The following is a 22,037-nucleotide window of genomic DNA, read 5'->3' as shown; positions in this document are numbered from 1 at the left end:
CCCTTGGAGCTGGACCTTGGCATCTGGGCAGAACAATGGGGGTGGAGATGCTCCTTCAGGTATACTGGGCCGAGGCCATTTAGGGCTTTAAAGGTCAACACCAACACTTTGAATTGTGCTCGGAAAGAGCAAAGGTCCCCACCCTAGTAAGAAGGAGGCCCACAGCATAAAGGTGAATAAAGCACCTTCCCATGGTAGAGAAATCAAAATCAATTTCAGAATAATTTGAACAGAGAGAGATAATGGCAAAGGAGCTATACAAACCTGTGTGACTCCACACCTAAACAATTCTGCATGCAATTTGATATATGATAGGAAAGATTGATTCCTGCACATCTCAGTTTTTAATGGCAGTACTGCTGCATTGTGCAGATGTATTCAAAACAACGCCTGTCTTGTGGCCTTCAGTTACGTTTCCCTGCCCATAAGCCCAGCTGCAAAAGACAGGGAAAGAGAGCTTTTATTCTTAATCCAAACAATGCATTGCCATCTAGAAACATGCATGGATGTAAATGTACAGGATACAAATAAGCACACCGTTTATCATAATAGTTGGCAGATGCTAATGCCCATAATCATCCGGACCATTAACCTTTGTAGCCCTAACAGAGGGCAAATTACTAACCAGGAAATGCACTGAGATGGTCAGGGACATGTTGTAATCAGATTAGATAATTTCAGGGTCTGCAGCCACACTGGGATTTACTAGGAGCAGATCTGAAGCCTTGTTCTTTCCTTGAAAACCGTGGATCTCTGAATCTTCAGGAAACTCTACTGCACGGGGTCTAATACTACTGTGGTTTGACATTTATTTTCAACTATACTGAATGCAGCCATTTGGGTGGTTACCCGTGCCGGGCAAGTAAGGTTTGCTGTATGGATGTGCAGGCGTAGAAAACAACTTTAAAAGGCTTTTACAAGGATTAGACAAATTCAGGAAGGTTCAATCTATCAGGAACTGCTAGCCGTGATACCTAAGTGGAACACCAAACAAGGTGGACATCACAATTGTGCCTTCCTTTCAAGATTCATAGGGAATCTGGAATATTCTGTTGGAGATGGAATGCTGAATTAGATGGACTTTGGTCTGATGCTGAAAGACCAATTCTCATGTTCTGTGCAGAATATAAGAACTGTAGAATATAAAGAATATTCAGGTTGTTATATTAATAATAATACTGATGATGATGCCCCACTTCTTTCCCTGATGGGATTCAATACTCAATTGGAAGCCACCCAGAGTGGCTGGGGAAACTCAGCCAGATGGGTGGGGTATAAATAATAAATTATTTATTATATTATATTATATTATATTATATTATATTATATTATATTATATTATATTATATTATATTATATTATATTATATTATATTATATTATATTATATTATATTATATTATTATATTGGGGCTCAGTAACCCATCTGCAATGGGCCATAGCTTGCAGCTGCTTTTTAATGTTCTTGGGACCTTAAAGCTGCTCCTCTAACACCACTTACTGTAGTTATAAAAAGATAAAGGTAAAGGGACCCCTGACTGTAGATAGGTAGCCGTGTTGGTCTGTCATAGTCAAAGTAAAAAAAAAATTTTCTTCCAGTAGCACCTTAAAGACCAACTAAGTTAGTTCTTGGTATGAGCTTTCGTGTGCATGCACACTTCTTCAGATACACAGACCCCTGACTGTTAGGTCCAGTCACAGATGACTCTGGGGTTGCAGCGCTCATCTTGCTTTACTGGCTGAGGGAGACGGCGTTTGTCCACAGACAGCTTCCAGGTCATGTGGCCAGCATAACAAAGCCGCTTTCTGGTGAACCAGAGCAGCGCACGGAAACGCCGTTTACCTTCCCACCAGAGTGGTACCTATTTATCTACTTGCACTTTGACATGCTTATGAACTGCTAGGTGGGCAGGAGCTGGGACAGAGCAACGGGAGCTCACCCCGTCGTGGGGATTCGAACCACCTTCTGATTGGCAAGCCCTAGGCTCTGTGGTTTAACCCACAGCGCCACCCACGTTCCTTTACTGTAGCTATAATTAGGCTTAATTTCTCAAGTGCAAGGGTTCTGAATAGAAGTGAAGCTTTCTGCTCTGGAAGTTCTTAATACAGTGGTACCTCAGGTTACATACGCTTCAGGTTACATACACTTCAGGTTACAGACTCCACTAACCCAGAAATAGTACCTCAGGTTAAGAACTTTGCTTCAGGATGAGAACAGAAATCGTGTTCTGGTGGCCCAGCAGCAGCAGGAGGCCCCATTAGCTAAAGTGGTGCTTCAGGTTAAGAACAGTGTCAGGTTAAGAACGGACCTCCGGAACGAATTAAGTACTTAACCCGAGGTACCACTGTACTTATTATATGCTGCCTTTACTTTGCACAGACGTGTGTGTGTGTATCTGCATGCGTGCATACATAAGTGTGTGAATGAGTGGGAGAGAACACTGTGTGACTATGCCTGGCAAGTGTGTATGTGTGCTGTATTTGTGGTGTATGTGCACATGTGGTGAGTGTATGTAGGGCCTCTACGTGCAAGGTACATACGCATTAGCCATGCACGCTGCTGGCTTGGAGTCCTCAGATAGGTGGCTGAGCAGCAGTGCAGTCCTCAGGCTGAAAAGGGTTAGCCACTCATAATCTGTCCCTTCATTCTCCCGCATTGTTGATACAAATCTCCTACTGTGTCAAGCTTTACTGAAGGCAAGATTTATGAGCATTCCCCTTATCCACTAACTGCTTTCCCCTGACCTACCAAACCAGCTACTGTGTCAAGGAAAGAAATGGAATAAGTAAGCTTGATTGCTTTTGCTTGGAAGGGGGGGCGGGTACCTGTGTTTGGTACTAGTAATATTTCCCCATTCCCCCCTCCCATGTTTACAGATGAGTTGTTTTATTACAATGATCTATCTAGCAGCATTCCAGGAATAGAAATCAGACAAGCTGGCCTACAATTTTTAAGGTACCCCAAATGGCAGTAAGCCATTTACTTGCCCACAGGTCTCCAGTATCCTGAAGCAGCTGGATAATTAGAAAGTTGGGTGATTGTGTAAGAGTGTGTGCACATGGCATAAAGGTAAAGGGACCCCTGACCATTAGGTCCACTCATGGCCGACTCTGGGGTTGCAGCACTCATCTCGCATTATTGGCCAAGGGAACCGGCGTACAGCTTCCAGGTCATGTGGCCAGTATGACTAAGCCGCTTCTGGCGAACCAGAGCAGCGCACGGAAACGCCGTTTACCTTCCCGCCAGAGTGGTACCTATTTATCTACTTGCACTTTGACGTGCTTTCGAAATGCTAGGTTGGCAAGAGCAGGGACCGAGCAACGGGAGCTCACCCCGTCGCGGGGATTCGAACCGCCGACCTTCTGATCTGCAAGTCCTAGGCTCTGTGGTTTAACCCACAGCGCCACCCACGTCCCTTCTGCACATGGCATAGAGTTATATTAATAGAGGAGCTACATTCAAATAACTGACTTGGCTAATGATTTTCCAAAGGAATACATAATTATTAGGAAGCTGCCTTATCCTGAGTTGGGTCATTGGTCCACCCAGCTTAGGGCCAGCTACTAACAACTGGCATCCTTCTGTCTCAAGAGACAATGGAGTGTGCCTCTGGGAGTAAAGTCAAACTGCTGGAGAATCACAGCACCTGCTGTGGCTGCAAAGACCAGTAACTTGTAACTGCTGCCTCCAGCGTTGTTTTTGCTAAGTTGTTGTTGTTGTTGTTGTTTAGTCGTTTAGTCATGTCTGACTCTTTGTGACCCCATGGACCAGAGCACGCCAGGCACTCCTGTCTTCCACTGCCTCCCGCAGTTTGGACAAACTCATGTTCGTAGCTTCGAGAACACTGTCCAACCATCTCGTCCTCTGTCGTCCCCTTCTCCTTGTGCCCTCCATCTTTCCCAACATCAGGGTCTTTTCCAGGTAGTCTTCTCTTCTCATGAGGTGGCCAAAGTATTGGAGCCTCAGCTTCAGGATCTGTCCTTCCAGTGAGCACTCAGGGCTGATTTCCTTCAGAATGGAGAGGTTTGATCTTTTTGCAGTCCATGGGACTCTCAAGAGTCTCCTCCAGCACCATAATTCAAAAGCATCCATTCTCCGGCAATCAGCCTTCTTCATGGTCCAGCTCTCACTTCCATACATCACTACTGGGAAAGCCATAGCTTTTACTATACGGACTTTGTTGGCAAGGTGATGTCTCTGCTTTTTAAGATGCTATCTAGTTTTGTTAGGTTAGTAGCACCCAAGTGACCTCACCTGTGCTGCCCAGACAACAAGACCCCCCTCTCAGCTTCGCTTGTGTGGTCCAACAGAAAGCAGAGCAATGTATTTGGCTCCAACTTGGCCGGAGGAGTTGCAAAATGGAGCCATATAAGAGGACTCTCCAATATTTTAGATTTAGAAAGAGGTCTCTCCCAGCCCTACCTGGAAGTATTGAGAATTGATCCTGGAACCTTTTGCACGCAAAACAGATGCTCTACCACCAAACTATGGCCCTTAGCTGCTCACAGTGTAACAATTCAAGTCCCTCCAGAATCAGCCTGAATGTGTTGTGCCTTGAGCACCAAAGCAATAAGTAAATAATTCGGCATCTTTTTTATCAGTGCAACATTTATGTACCTCTAACACAACACCATATTGCCAAATAGCATATCATAGCCATTTTCTACACAATTCCCCCCCCCGCAGGCTCTCTTCCCCTTTTTATCTTCTCCGTCAGCAATTGTTGTGTTAACAGGAAGTCCTGCCTGTATTTTATTTCTAGGACATTTCCCCATAAATAGTATTCTAAGAGGGGAGTCGGTCCTTTTGTGCACAGCCCCTCCACCCAGCCTCTTGTTAGACTTAAGAACGAAATGATGCAAATTTCTGTCTCAAGGAAAAAACCTTATAAATGTAAATACAGTACTGTACTGGATTTTTAAAAAAAAATGTTTCAGGGAGGTGCAAAGCAGAGTGCTGTCCATGGTGAGATGGTGCTGAAAGCCTATGAAATTGTAGGGTTCTCGCACAGTTTCTAATGTGCATGTTAACTTATTGCCCAGCAATGAAATTTCCCCTTGTGTTCTTGTGAGCAATTTATCACCTTACTCTAAAATTACTGGGTCAATTCCAGCCACAGTAAAGTATTTTAGGACAATGGTTTAAATGGAGAGTTTTCATCATTTGCTTATCTCAGTATTTCTCAAACTTTGTGAATTAAAATAGGAGGTGTGCTTCACTTACGTTTTAAGGGTTACTTTTATGGTATGTGAGAGTTACCACTCCCTAAGGAGTTCACCCCCTCTGATTCTGCATTAGTCATTGATCTGATTGGAAGGTCAGCCCAGAGCACTGACTCACGCAGAGACACCACAGACATCCTCCTCTAAGAGCAGAATTCTGTTTTGCTCCATTAGGGATGTGTGAATAATTAGATCACACCTAATGCAACAATCCATTCTCTGTGATGCTGATTAGAAGAAGGCTAGAGTATTGAATCATGCAAAGCACACAGGCAGCCTGCTCTGTGACTGGTTACTTTGAGCTCACAAGATCCTTTAATAATTTAATTTCGTTCACACTGTCTAAATAGGGGTTTCCCTGCACATGGTTTAGAAATAACGGGGGTAGCTCTCTCACTGAAGTTACCACATTTGCTCAAAACTAATGCGCACCGTTTTTTGCTAAATTACTTTGTGAAAATTAAGGTGTGCACTAGATTTGATGGCACATTTACATTCACCAGCAAATACTTTTTTGGTTTCAAGGTTCTGAAAATTGAGATTCAAATTAGACTTGGGTAAATATGGTAATAAGATAAGACTTTGAATTTTTTCCAATATAGCAAAGCAGATCATTGATGACAACAGGCCCTAAGGGGTAAAATGGATGGGGAGTCCATCAAAATATTACAGGTTACATAGCAGATTGTTATCAAAGGGGAAATAAAATTCAGATAAATAAAAGCATTACAAATAATATCATTTTCATACATAAGGGGGAGCCATAAGGGCAGAACTAGGCTTCTGCCAGACTGATTATGTAGGTTAAATAGAACATTTTGAAGAAAATGTTGTATCATTGTCAAGAAATAAGATATAGCATAAATAAGACCACTTTATGTAATAAAAGAAGGTAGGAGTGGGGTTATGTAAAACAGTCTATGACATATCTGCATAAAGAGGGCATTCCAGTCATGCTCTTTGCCTGAAATATATCTAGTGAAAGCAAAAGAATTTTGTATACAATGAACTGTATTTCTCCTTTAAGGTAAGTGTCAATGAGAACATCATTGTTCACCTAAATTTCCATTAATCTGATTCATTAATCTGTGGGCAATTACAATGTGTGTCGCTATAAAGGAGAGGATTAATAAACCCTTGAAGAATATGGGTTTGTCTGCATCATCAAAAAATAGATAATAAAGCCATAGGAGGTTTAAGTGTCCGATTTTGCCCCTTAATTCTATTTCATAAAATGTTTTGTTCCAGAAGTACTGAATTATTAGGCAAACCCACCAAATGTGGGTGAATGTCCTTAGCAATCCACCCCCCTCCATCAAGTTGTATTGTTACTTTGAGTAAGTCTACTCAGCGTGTGACTCAGTTACGCACCATCTATCAGCAATCTTAAAGGAGTTATACCACTAGACTCCACTATTTCCTTTCTTGGGGTGTGGGGCAAACACGTAAGTTATTTTTGTTACTGTCCAGCTCTTGATCTCGTAGCAAACTCCAGCCATTGCAATAAGCTTGTTCCCTGGATAACTTAGAGTCATGCCCTGTTTACAAAGGGAATAAAAGGGACACATCTTTTTAAAAGATAATATTTTTCATTAAATCACAGCACAGCATTTTGAATGGCCTTCTTTCAATAAAACTTAGCAAGACATTTGGTAGGCTCTTTACAATTAAATAACGTATTCCCCGCCCCTCCTCCCCCCCTCCTCCACCTTCCCATTTCCTATGCTTATGTTACTGGAGCCTTTGATGGGGTGGGGCGGAATGTACCACTATCAGGGGAGGGGAGGAGAGAGATTGAGAATCTAAAATGCACATTAAAAATTGTTTGTTTGTTTGCTTGCTTGCTTGTTATTTGGGTGCCTCTGAAACTCTCATCTCTTATTTTTTTTTGCCTCTGGAAAACATTGCAGCAGAAAGTTTAACTTTCTCCTCTTTAGAGTTAAAAAAACTAAGTTTTTTTTCTTTTTAAGAAAATGTTTTTAAATCACAGCTGTAGATCTTTCACTCCCTGTGGTGGTTTGGCTTTTCACAATCACAAATAAGATTTGCTAGACTTTCAGTTCTGTTTGGTGAATTATTTTACATATTCCCTGCCTTCTCAAGGCTCTGCAAATGCCTCTTCACTATCATGGCAGATCTTAGCACTGTTCCACTTGTCTACAGCACCTAAACTTTGGAACTGCCTGCCTCCTGACATCAGACAAGTTCCCTCACTGTATTCTTTTCAGAAGCTGCTTAGAATACTTTTTCTTAGGCAAGCCTATCCAGGCAAGAAGAGGTTACTTGTCTGGAATCTCTGTTAAGCTACTGTTGATTTTAGTTATCTTTTGAGTGCTTTTATATACCTGTTTTTATCAATAATTTTAATGGGGGCATGTGATATATATATATATATATATATATATATATATATATATATATATATGAGAGATTATGATATATATATATATATATATATATATATATATATATATATGCTTTCGTAGATTTTCACGGGTACAGGAATGCAGGTTTTGGTGTCTTCGGGTGTCTTCCCGTGTAAGAGTTGGGGTGTCTAGGCGACGTTTCGACGAGGTCTCACTCGTCATCTTCGACCTCGTCGAAACGTCGCCTAGACACCCCAACTCTTACACGGGAAGACACCCGAAGACACCAAAATGAAGATGACGAGTGAGACCTCGTCGAAACGTCGCCTAGACACCCCAACTCTTACACGGGAAGACACCCGAAGACACCAAAACCTGCATATATATATATATATATATATATATATATATATCACGTGTGTGTGTGTGTGTGTGTGTGTCACATGCCCCCATTAAAATTCATATATATATCCCACTTAAGAGGTTGTCTTACAACCAAGCAGTACATAATTTTGTTTAATAAAGAAATCTAATGCCTGAAAAGAACAGAACAAACGCAGAAATTGTCATTTGAGACCATAAATGCAATCAACTCACACATGCACCGCCAAAAACCCCTCAGAAGAAACTATGTTTTCCAGTTCTGTGTTTGAGCTTCTGGTTTTTATTTTATTTTTAAAGAAAAGTTGAAGCACTGGGACTCTTGAAATTCACAGCATGCTGTTCTTTTCACCAGAACTCTTCTCTCAAATTGTTCACTGATCCTAATCTGAAAACTGAATGTGTTTGATCAGCTTCTGTTTTAATTACAGCTCTGTTTATAGTTATTGTTTATATTCTGCCTGGTGGCTGTCAAGGAGGTTTTCATAATGGGAAATTCAGGGTGCCATCTTCTGCCCATAGGAGTGAGTCTACTGGAAAACAGCAAGACATGCTTTTGAAAAACCCATGCATAGAAGTGGGCTGTAAATAAAGAATTAGAATGGTCATCAAAACCATTGCAAAGTAAGAAAATGATAATATCCTTAAAACAGTAGCAAAGCCTCAGACTTCTTTATTCCCTCAATTTGAAAGTAAGCCCCATCAAACTATTTGGAATTTACTTCTGAGAAAACGATCATTTAAGTTTGGAAGGGGCTGCCATTCTCCTGTAGGGAAAAATACAATTTTAGCTGCGCATCCATGCATCCCGTCATACAGGGAAGAAAAGCAGTTATGTGCTCACCTGAACTTATTCAAGTTCCCTGCTCGGTTCTTTTTCAACGCCTTCAATATATCCCTCTTTGTTCCGATATTGTGCAGTAAGCCCTTCTCAACAGATCTGGCATCTAGATTCCGGCTGCTACCGCTTGATCCGCGCTCCTCTTAACGTTCGCGCATTGCCGTGGATTCACACGTGACAGGAGCGCGCAGCGCCGGGTGACTTTTCACGTGTGAAAGGGAGGTCGCGGAACAAAACCGCGGGCGGGGCTTTCTCAATCCCCTGACTCATTCTTTACTCAGCGCGTGGAGCCAGGCCTTGGGCTGATTAACATCCTATATGCTTTTAAATATGTTGCGGGGCGGGATATGGTTTGTTTTGTTCCTCCTTGTAGTTTTTATTATGTATCTTGTGTATTTTACATTGTGTTTTTATGCTGGGAAGCCCCCGAGATCTTTGGATGAAGGTCAGTAAACAAATTTAATAAAGAAGAAGAAAGAATAGCAACAATAGTAATTTTGTGTTGTGAACCGCCTGGAGATCTTAGAGTGAAAGGCGGTATATCATTATTATTATTTTTATAATTTAAAAAATGATGATGATGCCGCAGCTGGGCTCTAAGGTGCAATAGCAGCAGCCTGCAAACCTAAGAAGCCGCTTGCCTTTGGATGAGGACTTGGAGCTCAGGGGCGGAGATGTCCCCCAGGCGCGCCTTGCCAAGGGCGATGATGGAGAGGTGCGCCCGGGACGCGTCCGCCCAGCCGCGCTCCGCTCCCTGAACTTGCTGCTCCGTCGCCTTCTTCCCCCGCCCCGGGTCTTTTTGAAAGGAGGCGCGCAGGGATTGGCTGGAGGGGGCGTGGCTTCCCTGCGGAAAGTGACGTCACGCCCTCTCCCTGCAGTGTGAATGAATCAAAGCTGCCTCTCCTGGACCAGCGCTCCTACGACGAGGAGCACCACTGCAGCAAGCACTTTTCACCCAGGATACAGTCAAGCTGGGATAGCAGGAGAAGCCAAGGGGATTTGAAGGGTCAGCCTCAGCCCTCCTACAGCGCCTAGAAGGATCGGCCCCGATCATACTCCGTGGGTTTTTTTTTTGTTTTTGTTATTGATCAAGATTTTTTAATTTTTATTTTATTAAATCTATAGACATATATTCTCCTGGGGGGTTTTTCCGTCCCCATTTTTCCCCCCTCTGCTCGACACGTTTGAAATAAAATGATGCAAAGCTCAGCACTCACTACAGAAGGTTCTGTCAAGGGGCTTCCAGAAATCCTCGGTGTGCCAATGCAACGTAAGGAATTTTCTCTCTCTCTCTCTCTCTCTCCCTCTCTCGCTCCCTCTCCCACATTGATTTAATAATAAAGAAAACTGGCAGTCTTAGGAGCTCGAATGGTGCAGGGAGGATTATTATAATAACTGCGCTGCCCAGATATGAAGAAGAAGACTAGGAGAGTGCGCGTGTGTGTTTATGTAGCGCTGCGCTAGCGATATTTCAAGGTTGTAAACAGGTGGGCTGGTTACTTTTCCTGTTTAAATAGCTGCATGGAGGTGCATAGGAGTCTCTTTGCTTCACGGATAATCTTAGCGTTCAAAGCACCTCGGAAGCTTAAAGAGGTTAGTGGTCAGTGGGAAGGCAGAAAGAAGAATGGCAGGTAGAGGAATCAGGGAAGACATAACAGCGGCTCGCAAGAAGTTTGCCTGAAGCCTGACGCCTCCAATCCCTCCTTTTCCTCTTCCAAGGGGCAAATAACGGGGGCCACCCCTCCCTCGTGGGGCCTCCATCCGAAGGGTATGCATGAGCGAGGGGGGGCATTTGTTGCTTTTAAATAAAGTGATTGTCGCCCAGTTCCCCATCCCGACGCGCTTCCTTCCCAAACAGTTTTGTTTTGACTAGGCTGCGTCGAAGGGCAATTGACCCCCCCCCCCGCTGCTTACTCCAACGTTGTGGCTTTCTTGAGAGTAAGAGTAGCGGATACACGAACCGCTGCGAACTCATTGCCCTGGTTATTTGTGCGTTGCTTTCCCAAATGACATCCTTTTTGTGTGCGCGCGTGTATATTTGTAGCCCCGGGAAGATGCGTGTACCGAGGGGAGTGTGGGGATTATCTGGTGTCTATTCTTAGACGTGCAGCATGTCTTTCGCGGTGTGCCTCTGCAGATAGATCAGGAGTGTCTGTTTACGGAAAGAGGTAGGTAGACCCAAGTATGTGCATATAAACGGGTACGAATAGGTGAGGGAGGTCTGGAGAAGTCAATCATGTATATATTTCCCCGTGCAAAACGTATTTTCCCCAACTTTATCTCTTAATACGTATGCTGGTGAACGGTATTGTGTATATAGCGCAGCACCTGTCTGGTCGTATCCTTCCTTGTGAACCTGCCTCGATCTGCCTGGCAGCCCAGTCTCAAACTATATTCAGAGGTGAGAGCCCCTGATTTAAAATGAGACCAGCGTCTAGGTAAGCAGCAGGCATGGATCCGCTTGCCAGTTCTTCCCCTGAGTTCAGCGGGTCCAGTATACCTGAAGGAGCGTCTCCACCCCCATCAGTCTGCCCGGACGCTGAGGTCCAGCGCCGAGGGCCTTCTGGCGGTTCCCTCACTGCGAGAAGCAAAGCTACAGGGAACCAGGCAGAGGGCCTTCTCGGTAGTGGCGCCCGCCCTGTGGAACGCCCTTCCAGCAGATGTCAAAGCGATAAACAACTACCTGACATTCAGGAGACATCTTAAGGCAGCCCTGTTCAGGGAAGTTTTTAACTTGTGACATTTTATTGTATTTTTGGTTTTTATGGAAGCCGCCCAGAGTGGCTGGGGAGGCCCAGCCAGATGGGCGGGGTATAAATAATAAATTATTATTATTATTATTATTACTAAGTGCATATTTCTTTCTAAGTCATGATTAGGATTTCAGCCTCCGAGTGCAATCCTAAAAACCCCTCGCTCACTTATAAGCGAATAACTTATAAGTTATCTTAAGTGAGTATGTTACTCACTTATAAATAACTAAATACCTCGGGGCCGATTTCTGGGTTGACAGACATGGAATCAGTCTGTTTATAAAACATGTGGCTACTCCGTTCATCTATGAAGCAACAAAATGCACAGTTTGTGGGTTTGTAATGTGTGCGTATATATTACATATGTGTATATTAAGTTGCCAAGCGGGAAGCCTGCTGAGGAGCACACGTTTTGTGTGTGCAAATGGCAAGGGTGATGTGTACCTTTTAAATGGGGCCGCCTCTAGAGAAGTCTCCGGACGCAATTCAAGGCTACGAACCTCATTACGCTTCCTTGAATTCCTCCGGCCTCCGTGGGCTCTGCAAATAAATCAATGCGTGTCAGAACGGGGTTTGTGCGTGTGAGAGAAATTGGGGCACTGTGCGCCCCAGAGTTAACAGCTGTTAAGCCCAGTTCATTTCAGTGGAGCTTCTAATAAGTCTTGTGTTTTACTCTCTCTTTGAAAACTGCGGGACTTAAGAGCGTGGATCGTGTCCGCGCTCCTGTGTTGCCCATAACGAGGCTGAAAAGGTCCTCTCTCTCCCCTCCCTGGGTCTATATGACATTGCTGGCCAAGGAAACATTCAGCTTGGTTCCGGTCATATGAGCCCTTGTAGCCGCAGAGCGGCGGCTGTTTTGCCAGTATGGGCCTCCTGTGTCGCCTTCGCAGGATGCACAGACGCGTTATGGATAGATGCATGCACGCGTGCGTATGAACTGGTCACCCTCCTGTCTCTCTACGTTTGTGTGCACGTGTGAAGTCCCGAGAGAGAGGGTGCTGAAACAGATGTGCTCACGCGCCCTTTCCCCCCCTGAACGCACAAACACGGGACCTGCCGCCGGCGTGTGGCGGAGGGCTGCGCGTCTCTCTGTGTGCAGCCAGCAGGTGGTCGCGCATCTCCCGCTTGCTGTGCGCCCTCGCCTGCCCTTCCCGACTGCTGCGCGCGTGGCACAAGCGCGCTACGCCGTGTTCTTCGCTGTTCCTTTCTCTTGCCCGCCGCCGGGCTCCCCGCTGCCTCTTGCTGCTATCCTTTGACTGCCTTGGCTGCTTTGGGCCGGTAAATCTACCTGGCTGCCTCGGAGGCTTTCAAAAGGGAGATCTTTAGTTTCAGAATTGAGCGCAGGGCAAGCAGCCCTCGACTTAGAGAAGGCTGACGCCGTATGTTTTGGCATCGCCCCGAAGCCAGTATGGACTATGGAGAACCGAAGCCTGTTCATGCATACTCGGAAGTAAGGAAGCGTTCCATGGGCCTTAGTGTTCCCCCGCCCCACGAAAATAATAATAACCCCCAGGGACTTCAATGCCGCCGCCATCCCCAAATCCGGTGAAACTGGAGGGCTGCGTTCTGCGTCCGGCACAATCCTATTCAAATCGACAGTCTTAAGTGTAGCCTTAAGCTGGGGGCACTTACCTGTCTGCGTAATGGACCCATCCTGAGAGAGTACACTCATTTACATGAGGCCAAGAGAGTCTTTTTTTTAAAAGCCGAACGTTAATTTCCTAACAATTTCTGTCGGTAGGAACATTCCGTGGCTTCGATCCAGAAAACCTATTAACTAAGACGCGGGCATCGTGCTCTAAGCGGCGGGGATCCACGTGAGGCCCTGATCCGCATACCAGCCCAGCTAAGGCGGAGCAGGCTCCAGCCCACACACTTACTTGGGATCAAACCCCGTTGAACGCAGAGGGCCTTGCTTCCGCCTAAACTCACACGCAGAGATTGGGCTGCTTTTGATTTCCCTCTACGATGGCTTGATCTGCAATAATTCACGGCTCAACTTGCTTGCGGATAGTAGCCACGCGCGCAAACAATATAAGGCATTCCCCTTGCAAAGCGGGTTCTTGCTAGGCACAGCTTAAGGAACTGGCTTCCTAAAGGAACCAGAAAGCTAAGCAATTCCTTTAAGGCGGGCTTTGGGAGGAGTACAGCCGATACGCCCAAACCACGAGCCTTTCCAGTACAGACCCGACTGGAAAAAGCGGCTAGGATCCCTCTACCGCTCCAGGACCACAATCCTCAACTCCGCTACTTGAGAGTAAAACCCACTGAACACAATAGCTTGCGAGTAAACGTGCATGCGCAGCCCAGTACCCATGCCTGATTGAATACTCGGTTCCGCTGAGTGAAATGCGTAGAAAAATCCTAATGCGCATTTGGATACGCATCTTTGCTGAACTTGGCCTGCAACCCAGTTTGGAAAACTGGGGAGCTGGATGAACTCCCGACCTGTCGTGTCAACTTAACACCCCTCGGAATGGAGCTTGCCCTTCCTCCAATATGGGGGGCGGGCTACGGCGCAGCTACACGGGAATCCAACTTTAGATTTCCACCTAGAGAAGCCTACACCTTTAAAAAATGCGAATTGGGGATGCGACAGCGCGTGGATGCAAACACTTGAATCCTATACTTTGCTATGTGGCTCTTCACCTTTGGCAAACTGGACTGTACCTCTTGCGGGAAAGAGCCTTAAATTTGCTCTTTCGTCTGCGCCCCATTTATCCTCTTCGAGGACTTTCTCGCCCGCCGGTGGGCCATCGAGAATTATCTTTCGGTTAGGCTCCCGTCCCGTTTTTATTTCTTTCCGGAGCTGCTGCTCCTATTTTTCTGAAAACCAAATTAAGGAAGGAAGGAAGGGCGGAAGGAAGGAAGGAAAGACGGGCTGACTGCATGCGGAAACATAGATCAGGAACTTGCTGCAAACCGTGTGCCCCAAATTTATAGCCTGGGTCACTGCTAGAGTATTTCTAATGGAGAGTCAATTGGTTTAATTCAATTAGGCCTAGAATATAACTCAGAAAGTCCGTTAAATTCCAATTATCTAACCGCTGGAGTGCGCGCGCGCGTGCGTCTGCATTCCCCCATTTCCCCCTGCCTTTTTTTCCATGTGTACACAAACGTCAAAGTATTCATTTACATATTTATATCTCCCTGTTTTATCTCTCTCTGTCAACATTGGAATACGCAGAGGATTGCCCGCTCCTGGGCGGAGCTGGATGTTGTGTGCATTCAGTATTTTAGGTCGGCCCGCAAAAAAAAACTATCCCGCCTCTAAATGCATTAAAAATAAAAGCACTATCTCTGCGCGCACGGACGCAAAGGCCACAACCCGCGCAGAGCAAGGTGCTCTTAAGCCCATGGAAATCGGTGGAGATGATGCTATCTCTTTGCCGACTAGGCCTTCTCAGGTTCCCAGTTTGTTTGTTTATTCCTATAAATGTTTGGGCTGAAATCTCTATTCCATCTCGAAGTGCCCATGTCCTTCCTAATCCTTCCGATTTTTCTCTCGGGACTCTTTTCCCCACGGGTTTTCTTCCTTTCCTTGATCCCATACATCCGATCGTGCGAATGCGTTCTTGCTTCCCTCCCTTCCTTTGCAAAGTCCCACCTGCCCAAACGCCTGCCGAGGAACTCTGGTCCCGGGACCCGAGTACACCTTCTTCCCTCTCTCTTTCCCTTTTGATTCGACGAAGGAGGTCTCCTGATCCCGCCTGACTGGGGCGCGCTTTTTTAATGGAGGGGTTTTTTCAAAGACATCTTTTAATTTTTGTTGGAGCAGGTGGGGGATTCCACCTAGGCGTTTCTGGAAAGAAGCAAAGGGCACCGCAAACGCTCGGAAGCTCTTTTCCTAATAGAGATGCGCAGGCATTTAACCTGTTAAGGACGGCTGACTGCCGCCACCCGCCGCCACGTCTCCTTTTTCTGACTGCTCCCGTTTTGCGAGGCTCTGAGCACCCAGATGCCACTCAAATAAAGCATACTCCATTCTTTCCTCAGTATTGGGTGTGCCCTCCACAGTCTCCTGTTTTTAAGAACAATTCTTCGCTCGGAGAATCTGTGGCAAAATGGCACTGCGCCATTACCTTCACTAATGGTTTGCGTCGTCCTCTTTCCCTGCGCACCCCAATTTTGGCTCATTTACCGTATTTCCATAAAATGCAGGTGTTTCAACCCCACCCCTAGCAAACAGGCTAACGCGAAGGAAGCGAACGGATTTCCCTGGAAACCCAAGTTCCCAGGATAGACGGTGGTTCGAAGTCGAAGTGTGTTGTCAATTTCAAGTCAGTTGAGGAGAGAGAGGTGTTTTCTTTTTGTTTTGTTTTAAGGCAACTCTTTTCTCTGAACGGTTGACTAACCCATCACCTTTTCCGCAGTGATCCAGTCTGGAATTCACAGCCTCATTAAAGTGGATGGGTTGTACCCGGATTAATAGGACGCAAATCGAATTAAATCCACGTTAGTTCGGATAACGTGGTGGTTTCGGATTCAAGCTATAAAATGCGCCTTCTTTTCCTTTTAGATGTCTTCCTTCCCTCCCACCCCGACTCCCAATTCAGATTTCCCCAGCCAGAAAATCGAATCTGGATTTGAGTGAAATTTGAGATAAGCTGAGAGGGTTCGGTTCCCCGTGCTTTGGTTTCCCCTCTCCAATGGTTCTGCGCGTTCTGGTTGTTCTTACTAGTGGAAAACGAGGGAGGGTGGTGGGGGCCAAGAGCAGGAAAGAGTCAAGGTAGAATAGGTACGAAGAAGGTGCGGGTCTTGCTCCGATTCTCGGCTGTGACTTGATCCGATTTCTTTGTCGAGTGAATTCATTCTCTCTCCTGGGGACCGTAAGGAGAGAGACGAAGTCACCTCTTATCATGGGGATATATCCCTGGCCTCCTCTCTGATATCTTTTCTCGGCCTTCTCCAATTCACTCAAGGCGGGGAAGCGTCGTTCTCTGTCAACGTCCCTACCTCGCTTGCACCACGACGTCCGGAGACTTCGGTTTCCTGACCGGACTGGAGCCGCCTTTCCTTTGGGAGGGGGCGGGCGGAGAGGGCGAACTGGGCAGCCCGACCCCCCCCCCCCATCCCTCGAGACTGACTGGGCTGTGATGGGGAATATCTATGTTGTTGCGTCCAGCAGCAAATCCTCTTTTCCCCACCGTGTCGAAATGTAACTTGAGTATGGAACCTCGGCGCGGAGGGGAGCCCAGATCTGGACCCAAAGGGGGGTTGGTTGCAAGGTGTCTGTGTGTTCCTTTCCCTTCCTTGGATTTGAGGAGACAGGAACTCGCCCTCGCCGCCGGTTGCCGAGCGAAAGGCGACGCTTTGGGCTAAGAACGAAAAGACAGGTTTTCTAAATTCGGAGTGGCAAGCCCCGATTTCTCTCGCCTCCTTTGTCCGAACCGCTGATGTTTTCCATATCAAGGAGTTTTCTCTTCCCGAAATGGGGTTAGAATTTTACGCAGCCTGCCTGTGCACATAGGCACGAGAATTGTGCGACAGTGATTATATATTATAATGCATTTTATGAATGTGGTTTTGTATAAAACCGTTTTTAGCATGCCCTGCGCGTCACCATTCGTATACCACGTAGTGCAAACAGTTTTCTGATCCCTAAACACCTAAAAGTAATTGAAAGGAGCAAGTAAATAACCAAAAATGGGGGGGGGGGGAGAGACAGATAAACAGGAAGGGAGAGGGGAGGGGTAAAAGTGCGGAGGGAGAGGCGGAGGATAGAAAATTAAAAGAGGATTTTGCGTGGGCTATAGAAATACAAGCTTCTGGATAATATGTAAATAATTTGAATCTTAAGCTCGGATGGTAATGCGCATTTTCTGCGGCGCTTATATTATTTTCTGTGACGCTTGCGCAGGAGAAAGGGCAGGTGCGCTGCGTCTTTCGCAGGTGTGGGAAGCGTGCTTAACCGCAGATTAGGCAGATGAAATGGTTAAGTGGCCCGTGTGGGGAAGTGTCCTGAGGTTCCTTGTTTTCAACTGTCTATACCCAGAGGGGCACGGAGACTGTGGTCGAGAGGTGGGGGGCTGAATGTTTGCGCCCCATCGATTTGCTGTCGTGATGGGACCAAGCCCTGGCAAGCGGCGGCCTCTGGAGATGCAGATTTTCTCGCGGTCTTGTTTGCGCGCCAGAGCGCCGTCGCCTTTCCCGACGCTCGGCTTTAATCTCTTTGCGCGCTTTCCAGAGATCTGTCGCGGATTCCCCCTTTCCGCGCGCGCGTAGCTGGGGACAGACAAATAACCCTTTCTTCCCCTTTACCCTAACTTCCGCTGCCTTCTGTGTGAACATCAGCCGCTCCTGTTGGAGTCTGTCAGGAAATAAGTCAAACAGGACTTCAGACCATAAACAAAATACAAACACTCGATTTTGCATTTAAGGGCATTTTGTTATTTTACATCTAGGGACATTTTTAATTCCGTTTAACTGCACCTCTTCTACACTGATGAGCGAAGAAAAAACAAATTACTGACACCGACTTAAAGGGTCTGGGTGTCTCTGTTCTGCCGTGATTTTTGATGCCCCCCTCACTCCTTGTCCGGCGGGTGGGGGGGGGGGAGAACAAAGCATTCCTGCATTTTTCAAATCTCCAGAAAATCAGCAGCCTCTTGCATTTTCGAACCACTAATTTAAAGACACAAAAATGACGGTTTCCTCACTTTTCTTTACTCGCTTTTTTTAAACAGTTGCTGTTTTTTTGTGTGTGTTTTCTACAGCTCCAACAAAAACACAGCCATCATTCTTCCGCCCACTCCCTCCAGTTGAGACAAATAGAAAACCATCTATAAAGAGGAAAACAACAACTTTCATTGCATTCTGTTGCTTAAAGCAAATCTCTGCTTGGCTGCTTGCCTTGTTGAAGTGGGGGAGGGGGTGCTGGCAGGATCCTAGGAAAGCAAAAGGCACCGGGGACCCCTTTTTTGTTTTTTTGGGTACCTACCTCCTTCGTCATTTTGGAAGCTCAGTGGAGAGAGAGGACGAAGAGACCCTCCAGTTTTGATCTCTCCTTCGGAATCTGCGTGGCTCCCACCCCCGTTTCCTTTCCCGTGGTGGGATCCCCTAGGGAGGGTGGGCTCTCCTAATTCCATTATATCAACTGGAGGAAAACTCGTTCTCCAGCGCCCTCCCTCTCTCCCTTCCCGTGCAATGTACTGCGCCGCAGGCAGCAGCCTCGCGTCTCCCTTCGCGGGTCTGTCTTCCCTTTCTAAGTACTGCGTCTTGTATAAGTGGATCTTGCCACCGGTGGGCGAGCATCCCAGGCGCAGACCGGATTTCAAGCCGTTTGTTCCCAACCTTTCCCTGGAAAAACTGCGAGGTCAATAACGACAGCCTCCTCCTCCCGTTGTTCCTGGGCGATGATGTGAGTCCCAGCATTGGGCCAGGTGGCTGCTGCGACAACGTGGTCTCAGGAAAAGGATCCTCAGTGGATCGCCAGAACAAGGTCCCTAACCTGAGGCCTTGGACGCAAAATAACTAGGACGCTTTTGTTAGCCACAACTCCAAGAAACTTAGTTTTTGCGGAACTCCAAAGCCGGCGTGGAACTGCATTAAACGGAATTAATTCGCATCACCTCCGCTCGCTTAGCGTTGCACCTGGCTGTTGGGGACTGAGACGAGATTTAGCCTCCCCCATCCCCTGGCCCAGCCGTCCCCAGGGTTGCTATGTATACCCAGAGCATTTTCGCTTTATTTTGTGATATTTCCCCATTAAATTTATTCTTGTTTCGGCAAAGAGAATGAGTGGGGAAAGTTGCACAGCGCCAGCTTTTGAGAAAATTAAGAAAGATTGCGCTCCCCTCCGCGCATCGTAGATGTGAAAATAATAACCTATGATTTGTGGTTTAGGAGAGAGATTGCTGATGGTGGTCTTAATGTAGACACCCAGGGCAGGGTCATCACACCAGGTGCGCAGGTTTTGAAGGCTGCATTGTGTGGTTGGTGTTCTTAAAAAGAAAAGAAAAAACGGTGTGTGTCCATAGGCCATGGAAAGCAGAGACTCTCTCGAACCACTTTCAGCTCTCGTAGAAATTATCTTTTGTCTCTGGTGGTTTCCTATCAAATGCGCCTCTAACCTCGAAAGGTTCTGGAACCCGAATCCGTGTAAAAGGCAGCATTTTGTGATGTTTTTGGCAGAGCACAGCGCAGCTCTGTTCGTGCCTGCTCAGAAGCAAGCCTCACTGAGTTGAATGGGGCTTACTCCCAGGCAAACAGGCATAGCGTTGCAGCCTTTAACTCCCACTGCGAAGGGTAAAATCTTCGGGAAACTCCTGATCCGCTTTTCCCATGCGCTGAATTTCTATGGCAATATCGCATAGCAGAAGTGAAAATAATGCAACGTTGCTATTGTTGTTTTCCGTTGTTTTAAAAGGGCAGAAATTTAGAGCATGTCTTTTTCAGATCACTGAAGAGATCCTTTTCTATACATCTCTTGAGCCCTACTCTGGGCTTCTCTGAATTCGTGTGCTCTAGCCCGATATTCAGTGCGCGATCCAGCCGAAGTTAATGGGAGTCCCACCGATTTTAACGAGAGAGAAACCACCCTTTCTTAACTTCCGGGTTGAAATAAACGAAATTCACGGTTTAATGGCTTGATCATGTATACTAATTGTTGCTATTTATTGTTATTTTTGTCACATAACCACTTTACTACAATTTGCTTCAAAACGATGAAAAACAGCGTTGACACACGTTATTTAAAGCCCTTGCAAAATTTGCTGAAATGAGCACTTTGTATGTAGGTTTGTGCTGCAATTTTTGCTTGCCTCCTTTTCCTTTACCCCTTGCTTTTAAAACATCGGGTGTGTGTGTATGTGTTTTTAAAAAATGACAGTACAGTTCTAACCCCTTGTTATCTTGCTCTCCGCCTTTGAAACACGCAGGATTCAAATCCATTATCAGACGCCCATCTCCTCTCTATTCCAGAAAAGCCTGGCCTGGTTCAAATAACCAAAATATGCAGGAGTAAAATGAAAATAAACAAATAAATAGATAGATACTGACGAAAGGCACATTATCCAGCCGTTGGTATGGGGATTTGTCCCTTTGTTCCCAGTACAGAGAGTAGGAGGTACACTAGGCGAGAAAAGATAATTTAAACTTTAAATTTTTCTATGCTTTAAAGTTTAAGTGAATCATAGCTTCCAGTGACACAGCCATTTAATGTACAATGATTTTTTTTTTAAAAAATGGTGTATCTGGAAAGACTTACACATTTGCCTTTAGGAGAAACCAGTCCAGTACAAGGGAACAGCTTAGCAATTTTTTTTGTGTGTGTGTGTGTGTGTGTGTGTGTGTGTGTGTGTGTGTGTGTGTGTGTGAGAATCAAAATTCTGAGTATATATAGTATTCACTTTTGAATTCTGGAGAATGAATTTGCTTCATTACCTCTAAATGTGAATATGAAGGGCAGCATTTATATGTGCCTTCGAGAGGTAATAAATAACAATATACATTTTGCTAAGTTACTGAGCTTTCAGTATTGCAGCAATTTTACAGAAGGCAACTAAGGTTAAGAGGCAGTGAATTAATCACCCAGTGGGTCTATGGTGGAGATTAAATTTGGACTGGGATCCCTCTTAGCTTAGAACTCCAGGTACTGAATCACATTCTTTAACACTGCAGTTTTGAAAAATAGCGCACTTCTATCTTAGTGGACCACAACTATAGAGGAAAATCAACTTGAAATTGTTTGACTGTTGTGACATTTCTCTCCAAGCAATATTGGGATTATTATAGCTGAGCATAGGGTGGGAGGGATGTGGGTAGTGTCTCCCCAACATAGGACTCCCATCTCTTTTGCAAAAGTACAATTACTAGGCTCTCTTGAAGAGCAGCAATATGCAGTGAAAATATCAAGAATGTTGGACAAATGCGTCTTTTTGGGACCCTAGGGCCAAGAAACAGGGTAGTCATTCTGTTTATTGTGGATGTGGGGACATGCGTGCCAAGGACAAACTTTTAGGATTAAGCCATGGAACTGTTTCCTTTATTTACCTGGTTTTGCCAAAGCGTTGCCTGTTGTGTTTAATATCTTAAAGGCTTTTCATGGTTGGCTCTGTTCTTGGACTATGTTCTGAAACATTGCTTTTATGCACACGTGTGTCTTCTTCAGAGGTGCATTGTTGTAACTTTTGAAGGGTTACCTGCATGCCTGTTTCTCTACTGAGACTTCCATAATTCGGAGCTGATTTGTTGTGGCTGCAGACTGTGTTTGTGGTGGGACATGCGTTGCGGGAGCATAGCTTTCCACAGGGCTATTCCAGGTTCCTTCCCTAAATGTTCAGCTTCAATTAAACAAAGCTATGGACTTAGCATTCTATCCCAGGGCTCACCAATGCAGTGCTCTCCAGGTGGTGCTAGAATCTAGCTCCCCTCTGTCTCATCCAACCTAGTCAATGCTTGGGGGTGATGGGCGTTTACATCCTCTGGAGCAACCTCTGGAGGTCATCAGTTTGGCTCTCCCTATTCTAGGTCC

General features: G+C 45.7%; 1 protein-coding gene across 1 annotated transcript in view; it reads left to right on the top strand.

The window, feature by feature from the left end:
• Nucleotides 1–10,004: 10,004 nt before the first annotated feature.
• The window catches only part of LHX4 (LIM homeobox 4), a gene marked incomplete at its 5' end in the record, with an annotated part of 71,915 nt that continues 59,882 nt past the window's right edge, over nt 10,005–22,037 (top strand). Inside the window, one exon of the mRNA XM_081194490.1 lies at nt 10,005–10,080. Within this exon, the coding sequence (XP_081050616.1) occupies nt 10,005–10,080 (76 nt within the window). The remainder of the gene's footprint in view (nt 10,081–22,037) is intronic.

This window comes from Podarcis bocagei (assembly GCF_964188305.1).
Source record: "Podarcis bocagei genome assembly, chromosome: 5".
Classification (NCBI taxonomy): domain Eukaryota; kingdom Metazoa; phylum Chordata; class Lepidosauria; order Squamata; family Lacertidae; genus Podarcis; species Podarcis bocagei.
The sequence above is the reverse complement of the archived record's forward strand: the minus strand, read 5'-3'. Positions and strand labels throughout refer to the sequence as shown.